At 41.8% G+C, this 9141-nt stretch overlaps 1 protein-coding gene across 1 annotated transcript; it reads right to left on the reverse strand.

Moving 5' to 3' along the window:
* Positions 1-7036: 7036 nt before the first annotated feature.
* On the reverse strand, positions 7037-8302 carry rxfp3 (relaxin family peptide receptor 3). Its single transcript, XM_041183433.1, has one exon. The coding sequence runs from the start codon at positions 8300-8302 to the stop codon at positions 7037-7039; it is 1266 nt and encodes a 421-aa protein (XP_041039367.1).
* Between the last annotated feature and the right edge of the window lie 839 nt (positions 8303-9141).

Genomic DNA, 9141 nt, shown 5'->3' on the forward strand with positions numbered 1-9141 from the left:
GTATGCTTCATGTCCTTAGAATACACCAAATCTTTTCACAGCTGATGAAGCACTTTTGAATTTAATTATTGTTATTAGTTTGGCAAATGCATCTCAAGGTACAACAAGGTCCACAAACATCAGTGACAAAGATAACCAATTAATCTTTTTTTTCTTGTGGTATTGGTTGAGGAGTAAATAATAACCAGATCACTGGAGGTATTCTCCCGCTCTTCTTCAAATAGTACCATGAAATATTTTACATCCATCTGCATGGGTTATCAGGGTCATGCTTTAATATCTCATCCAAAATACAATTACCCACACCATGTAGCACTCCCTCAGTGCAGCAATAAACTTTCAGTGTATATTATGTGGTCAAGCCTTGCAGTGGGTCCTAAACCCATACCTTCCTGATTCAGAGGCAGGATCACAGATCTATGAGCTCAGAAAAGGCAGAAATAACCTGATTTTTGTCTCTCTTCACTTTGTTATCTGGAATTCTTTGATGTAGAAAATGATCTTATTGATGCAAAAACACAGACGTTCTATAATAATGGGGAAACATTTATTGTTCAATAAGGATACATTACACATGACTTTTACATATAACCATAAACTTTCTGTACATGTGGCAGGAGTTGGTAGTCTTCTGAGAGTCTGACATCAAACTGTAATAAATGTCTCAAACAAAACTCCAGCCACATAATTTATTAGCTATGGCAGATATTGGGGTTTCACACTGCTGAGTGCAATGCTTTAGCTTCAAAGAGGAACCATATGCAAATTAGGATGAGACAGCTCAACCTCTTTCAAGTATAAACCAGGGCCTGGATTTTGCTGAAAAAGCAATGGTGTGTGAACATTATTACTGTCTACATCAGCCAGTAAGTTGTAGTGGGGGGAGAGATTCCTGTGAATTGTGTCTCAATGGCGCCATACACTTGTTTTTATCTTGGGCCTCACAAACTACTAACGGATTAACTGTCTCTTGAGCATCAATAAATGCACAGGCTATTCAATATATCAGCATGCTAGTCACATCAGGTGATTAAGTATAAATCAGGGAGAATCATGCATGGAAATCATTATAGTGCCACTCTCTTGAAAGTGAATATGAAAAGATCTGCAAGGTAATAAAGGCTTTTTATAAAATCCTCTTTTGCTGTCATGAGATTATACATGTTTTATTTACATAAATGACGACTGGTGGCACATTAGCAACAAGATGTCATCGACTAAATGCTTAACTTCCTCTCTCTCGGGATGTTAATCTATTTATTATTACAAAAGGTAAAAAACAATGATGACCACAGCTCTTTGCAAAGTTTATGTTATAGACCTAGAAACATACTGAGTACGATATAATAGTTTTCTCTCCTTTCTTAGTTTATGATAGCACCAGCAAACTTGTGGGGTTTGGGGGGTGGTGGTGGTTAGTCTTACAAACTTGCTATTCAGGAAACTAATGGGATAAGGTGTACTGCCAGTTTTACACCCCACAATATGCTACTTTACATTTACATTCATACACATACCCAGCATTGCATTTGATCCCATGGATTTCCCAATGGACAAGTTAATATTGAGCCCCAAATGTGTCTCAACATTTTTTGTATAAATGTCTCCTCCACTCTCCTGAACACAGACACTTATTCAGTTTAGATCCATGGCTACTTACCACCCTTTGGTATGTCATGCAAGTGATGATTTTTCATGTTAACAATAAATGTGGCAGACTACCTAACTTTTAAAAAATTAGTCATGGGATGTGGGTGTGATGCGCTTATCCCTCATTGCCCTTGTGGTGGTGGTGGTGAGCTGCCTTCTTGAAATGCTCCAGTCCATGTGGTGTAGGTACATCCACAGTGTTGTTAGGGAGGGAGTTCCAAGATTTTGACCCAATGACAGTGAAAGAATGGTGATATAGTTCCTAGTCAGGTTGGTGAGTGACTTGGAGGGGAAATTGCATATGGCGGTGTTCCCATGCATCTGCTGTCCTTGTCCTTCCAGACAATAGAGATTGTGGGTTTAGAAGGTACTGTTGAAGGAGTCTTGGTGAGTTGCTGCAGTGCATCTTGTAGATAGTACACATTGCTGCCACTGTGTGTTAGTTGTAGAGGAAGCGAATGTTGGAGGTGATGGATGGGGTGCCAATCAAGTGCGCTGCTTTGTCTTGGATTGTGTCAAGCTTCTTGAGCTGCATTCATCCAGGCAAGTGGAGAGTATTCCATCACATTCCTGACTGGTGCCTTGTAGATGAGGTTTGGGGAGCCACAGAATCACAGAATCACACAGTGCAGAAGAGGTCCTTCAGCCCATTGAGTCTGCACCTACACGCGAGAAACACCTGACCTACCTACCTAATCCCATTTACCAGCACTTGGCCCTAAAGCCTTGACTGTTATGATGTGCTAAGTGCTTATCCAGGTACTTTTCAAAGTATGTGAGGCAACCCACCTCCACCACCCTGCCAGGCAGTGCATTCCAGACCGTCATCACCCTCTGGGTAAAAAGGTTTTTCCTCACATCCCCCCTAAACCTCCTGCCCCTCACCTTGAATTTATGACCCCTCATGACTGACCCTTCAACTAAGGAGAAAAGCTGTTCCATATGCAAGCTGTCTATGCCCCTCATAATCTTGTACACCTCTATCAGGTCACCCCTCAGTCTTCTCTGCTCCAATGAAAACAACCCAAGTCTCTCCAACCTCTCTTCATAACTTAAATGTTTCATCCCAGGCAATATCCTGGTGAATCTCCTCTGCACCCCCTCCAGTGCAATCACATCAGGAGGTGAGTTACTCTCTGCAGAATTCCCAGCCTCTGACCTCCTATGAAGATAAAGACGCCTGTCCTCACTCAATATCCATGAGCACACTTTCAGTAAGAAACACTGGGTAGTAATGAGAAGTCAGTAAAACTTGTTCTTTCTTTCATTCAAGGACATTGAGCTTAATCATAATACCCTGAAAACCATCTCTGCAGTTTGAATGTTCTCTTGCCTGTCCTTAATATTAAAAAAACAATGTTGCTGGTGCCATGTCCACATTAAAATTAGAAACAGCTTTATTCTTTATATGCCTAAATGGCTTGTTTTTGATCTGTACAAAAGAACATTTATTTATGAGTAAAATAATTTCTTACTGTCAGCTGACAGTCTTTTATGCCCCCCCTGATCGGTTTCCCATCTTTCACCTCCTGTGAGCTAGAACTCATCCAAAACTCTGCTGCCAGTATCCTAAATCCCACCTGGTCCCATTCACCTCACTTACCTACAGTGGCTTTCAGTCCAAAGAAACTTCAAATTTAAAATTCTCATTCTTGTATCTTATTCCCCCACCCCACCTCTCTAGTTTCCTACAACCACTCCAAGAACAATGGCTGTGACTTTCTGGACCAGCTGTGGTGAAACCCGCCATGGGGTTGCTACTGGCCAATGAAAAGTCCATTGACTTTCTGCAGGACTGGAAAATCCCAGTGGCGGGCGAGGCCAGAAAATCCCAACCACTTCTTCCTTCCAATTCTGCCCCCTTGTGCATCTCAGATTGTTCTCGCTCCATCGTTGGTGGCAGTACCTTCATTGGTCTAGGCTCTGTAGCAACCTTTGAAGCACAGCGAGGAAAAATTTTAATTGCTTTAAAATATCTGTGGAATCTGTAATTGTTTTTAAGAATGTTTGAAAAGGACTTTTAAGAGTTTGCATCAATTGAAAAGGGATGAATTGAAAATGTATTGGATAATAAGAAATATCGGTCCATGTGACCTGGTGACCCTTGACCTGGAAGCAGTTTTAACAGGGGGGAAATTAAGACCAGAAGCCAGGTGGCTGGCAGACACAAAGGGGAGCTGCAGAAAAGGAGACCTACTATCAGAGGAGCTGGACGGTGAAGGCGATCAGTGCACAGGTGTAAACATAAAGAGAAATCAGACAGAAATAGAAAGAGGAACACAAATAATTCTTTTGAGGAGAAGAAGAAAATTACTCTCAGGAAGAGGTCAGTTTTTCTGGAGGGGGGTTCTGTGTGAGCTGGCTAAGAAGGTCTAAAACTTCAAAAGCTTAGCGAGTAACTCAGAAACTCTAAAGAACTGGATGTTTCCCAGAAGTGGCCAAACAATGAACCAGAGTGTTTTTAGTTGTTTGGTTGAAAGGTAACTCTGGTAAGCTACATTCTCAGGACTTTCATGATCCAAATGAGAAAGGGTTTGTAGAACTGTGCCTTGCTGATAATAATCAAACCCATGAAACTCAAAGGTGAAAGTTATTGTCGGATAGGAAATCCTGACCCAACGTGCATTAATAAAGAACAGCGTATTGTGGAAATTTATAGCTACATTTTTGCAGGGAGTGATGTGAATATTTGTGGTTTTGTAAGACATATTTGTCATATTTGCTACTTAAGGAGAAATTTACTTTTTTATTTGAATTATCATTTACCTGTTAATTCATGTCTAATTTGTATTCGTTCTGATTCATGTTAATGTAAAAGCTACAAAAAGTGGAATCCAAAAGTGGAATTTGGGGGTTATTCAGTAAATGTTGTTATTTTAGTTAATGGTTTCTCCACAGGGATTGTAACAGCCTTAAGCTCTGGAATTCCCTCACTAAACCTTTACTTTTCTATCCCCCTCTCCTCCTTTACAACACTCCTTAAACTTACACCTTTGACCAAGCTGTTGGTCACCTGTGCTAACATTTCCTTTATAAGATTCCATGTCAATTTTTTTCTCTTAACATTCTGTAATGTGCCTTGTGAAGTTTTAGTAAAAAGTGCTATATAAATGTAACTTATTGTCATTCTTTTAAGCACTGGTGTTAGACTGCAGTTATACTGCAGGGTCACAAAGAGCAAGAATGGAAATAAACTGTGGGCTGGAAGTGATGATTTGCACACCAGGCACATTCTCATTAAGCATTTAAATACCTTTTGTTCATGAGCAACGTTTCTTTTTAAGTTAGGTATGGTGCAGAGGAAATATCTATTCTTCTGCACCCATTAAAATGACTCTGTTTTAGTTTATTAGGAGGTTGAATGGAAAACATGAACACAGTTTTAAGGTTCACTTCAGCCTGCTTTGATATTTTTAAGATTCACTTCAGCCTGAAGTGATTTTTCATCTCGTGCTAATCCTGAGTAGTGTGAGCTAGTTGCCTGGAGAGGGTTTCACACTGCTTGACATACTACATTCTGGTGTCAGACTGGGTCCAGACTTTGGGGTTATATTAGCACTGACATAATCAAATTGCATCAATAAACTGTTTATAGCAATACAAAAATGGCAGACTAAATGCAGCTTGCAAAAGTCTCACTTTGGTAAATAACACATAAAAGAACCACTGACTTCAAATGAAGTGTTTGTACATTTGAAAAGGGGAAAAATAAACCAGACTATGGGTAAAGAACAGGGGAGTGGGACTAATTGGTTAGGTCTTACAAAGAGATAAGATGGGCCAAATGCTCTCTCTGTGTTGTATGATTCTATGCTTCTTGGTACAATGGTACTTTTGATTACAGTTCTGCTCGAACCAGTGTGAAGTCCAAACTGTGCAAGAGTACAACCTGGAGTGGCTAGTGCCCTTCACAGTCAAATTGCCAATCTGACTCCTGAATTATATTTCCTATTATATGTCAATGCATATCTGAAACTGTTTTGTATCAATGTTAAAGATATAATATAGCAATGCAAAATTAATTAAGTCTTGAGCACTATAATCCTCCATCTGGTAAACAATAGTATATTACAGTCATGTTTTCAAAATTATTTTGTTTCATAAGTTTAATTTCCATTAAAAGTGCCAAAAGTGGTGAATATGAAAGTAATTATAGTTGGGTACTAAGGTCCTGAATCTTCCGGTATTAACAGTACATTCTGTGTAAGAAGTATGTATTTATTATAAACTGCAAACTTAGTTCATATGTGTTGTACCAGAATCCATGAAACGGCAAAAAGCTAAAGCTTAAACGTGCTGACTACAGTATTATCAAGGACGATAAATATGCAGATTCAGAGTAAAGAAATTAACTTCGAATGTTATCCGCAAAAGAAGTGTTTTAGTATACAGAATCTAAAGTAACCATAATTATTGTGTCGGTTCTACTGAATATTAATGTCAAATAAAACTGAGCCTCCAGTCATAATCATATCTGTGTTAGAAGTTCCACAGTTTGGGGAGGTTTAGATAACGTACCTGTTATTTAGGAGGCGAAAGATGAATTATTTTAAAGATGGGGCATCTTGTAACCAAAAAAGGCAGGAAGAACAGAAAGGACAGGCACGCCGAAGGTAAACTATAATGTGAAACACATAAGTTGCAATTTGAAATGAAAATGATTCTGTACATATCAGGGCTTTACAGGCTGTGACAACCTATCACATTGTTGCTGTTGTTCACCAGATGCCATTTGTTATTCTATGCGTTATGCAGAATAAAATTGATTTATCTTCTGTTCCATTTGTTGCTTGGATTAAATGAAAACAAACATACAATTGGAGTTTGTTTAATTATACTTCCTAATATTGCCTTTCCAAGTGTCTTACCTCCACAAACATTTTTTTAAAGAAAACGAAATCAATGTTTCCAACGTACAAACTTTTTTCTAACAAACGCACAAGTACCTAATTTCGTGGGTTTTAATGCTGTTTACTAACTGTAATTGACCTCAACCCGATTTCTGTACCAATAGTCTGACAAAATATCATTTGTGTTTAGTTGCAGTGACTGTTCATTGGGAGTTCTGCTATAATTCCGTCCAAATGCGCGGATATCCGCTGCTCGGCTGATTTCGTGTAAAGGAGATTTTACCCTTAAGGCAACTTTGACTTTGGGAATTGGCACTGCTGCGGTTTCAGTTGCATAACGATTGACCCATAGTCACTTGGTGTGCATAAACAGTTGAACTAGAACGGCAAAATGAAAAGCATTTGAGAGTTCATCGATGTAGAGTTAAACCGAGGCAGACTTACACTAAATGATCCATTGAGAATGACTTTAGAAAGATAAAACATCGTCCTTCCGAAAGACAGAGCAATTTAACCCGTCCCACTGGAGAGACTTCTTAATAGCGGGGTTCCGCAGAGTTGGCGGGCAAGATGTCATATCGTCCATTGTACATGACAACCCCAGGCGGGTAGTACAAAGTCTCTGGCTGCACTGAGTTTATCGGAATTATGACATGTCTTTGATCATTCTGCTCTGGCTTAGTGGTAGCTGTGAAAGGGCGTATGTGGAAAATGGTCGGGGAGGTCATCCTCCAAAACATGCCCTTCAACGCCTTCCTAAACTCTCTCCTCATCAGACAATACAGAATAGGGTTCAAACAGCTGTTCGTGTGAGCCAGGCAGACGGTAATGGGGAAGATGTAGGAATGGGTGATGTAGTACTCATAGCTGAAGTGAACGACGTTGAGTTTGACCAGGACGCCCCAGAAGGTCAGGGCCTGGTTGGGAAGCCAGCAGAGGAAGAAGGAAAGAACAACAATGGTGACGGATTTGGTCACCTTGGACCTCCTGTTGGTGCTGGAGCTGCTGACGTTCTTGTTGGTAACGTACCGCAGGAGGAGCAGGTAGCAGACTGTGATGAGGACCAGAGGGATGAGGAAACCCAGCAGCAGCTTTTGGATCTGGTACAGGCCGAGCCAGAACTGGACGGAACCGTTCTGATCCGGAAACTTCAGCAGGCAGAGCTCCTCGTTGGAGAAGGTGGATGTTGTGGAAAAGACGGCGTGGGGAATGGTGGCCAAGATGGCAGAAATCCAGATCAGGATGCTCATCCACTTGGCGGAGCAGCCGGCAAATTTTCTCCTGGGCTTGAGTGCCGACGCCACTGACCAGTACCTCGCAATGCTCATGGCGGTTAGGAAGAACACGCTGGCGTACATATTCATGACCGTCACCGAGGAGACAATCTTGCACATGACCTTGCCAAAGGGCCAGCTGAAGTCCAGAGCAATGTCCACTGCCCAGAACGGCAGGGTCAAGACGAACTGAAAATCCGTCACTGCCAGGCTGGTCACGAACAGGTTAATGGAGGATTTCTTCCATCCTTGTCTGCTCTTCATGAGGTACAGCACCAGCACATTGCTAACCAGCCCCAGAGCACAGACCACTGAGTAAACTATGGAGATGGTGATCCTCACGGCGGCAGAGGCGTCCCCAATGATACCCTGCTCGTCCACCTCCAGATACTTCAGCAACTCGTTCAGCGAGTGGTTGGTTTTATTGAACATGGCAAGTTGTTCGAGAGGGATGTCCTTTCTGCCCCTGTCTACCATGGCTCCATCCACAGCGGCTGAGTGGTTGCTTGGGTTGAAATTGACATCCATCTCATGTTCGATTTCACCGGGATCAGGAGCCGCTCACTTCCCTCCCCATCCTCCCCATTGGAACTGGCTCCAAACGGAAAGTCTCCAACAAGGCAGCAGGAGGCAGTTTTATACCTCACCCTCAGCCCACCCCGTCACACTACTCCAGCAAGTCAGAAACTCAGCTCGGCGCATGCGTGCATACCCCCTTTCTCACAAATGCTCAGTTGGTTCTTATCCACTCGGCGGTTGCCTGTGTGTTATATGAATGAAAAAAAAATCCATCCTTGCAACTTCAGTCTTCCTTCTGAAAGGCATCGTGCCGCTCATATTAAACTGCAGTCAGTGCCCATCTAAGTGAGTGCAGGACAGCAGAACTGATCCAGTGATAGGGACAGTGATCCGCACTGATTCTCGAACTGAAAGATCACTTTGTTACGATTGGCATCACATTTCAGGCCAGGGTCGTGCGAATCGACAAGCGATTCTTCCATCGTTTGGAGTCCTTGCCAGGTCAACATGTTTTTTAGGCGCTCCAACTAATACTTCTTAAAAAATGACCAGAAGCAAATCCGTCCTTCTATTTCGTATCTGAAATGCCAATTACACGCCTACAAAAGACATGAAGCCGGGATCCTTCAGGATAGAGTGACTGGGCTCGGTGCCGCCCCATGGTTTGGAAGTTTGCCAATGGGAACTGACCGGTTTGGGGGCAATAAATAGGACTGGAAGCAGATACACTTTAAATCGTTGTCCTGGTACAATTCCACGTTGTTTCGTCCTGGTGTTCCATGGTTGCCCTAAAATCTTGTAGGCTGTCTACTTTGTTCCAACGAGTAATTTGTGCTTGGCTTATAAAT

This window comes from Carcharodon carcharias, chromosome 1 (genome assembly GCF_017639515.1).
Source record: "Carcharodon carcharias isolate sCarCar2 chromosome 1, sCarCar2.pri, whole genome shotgun sequence".
NCBI lineage: Eukaryota > Metazoa > Chordata > Chondrichthyes > Lamniformes > Lamnidae > Carcharodon > Carcharodon carcharias.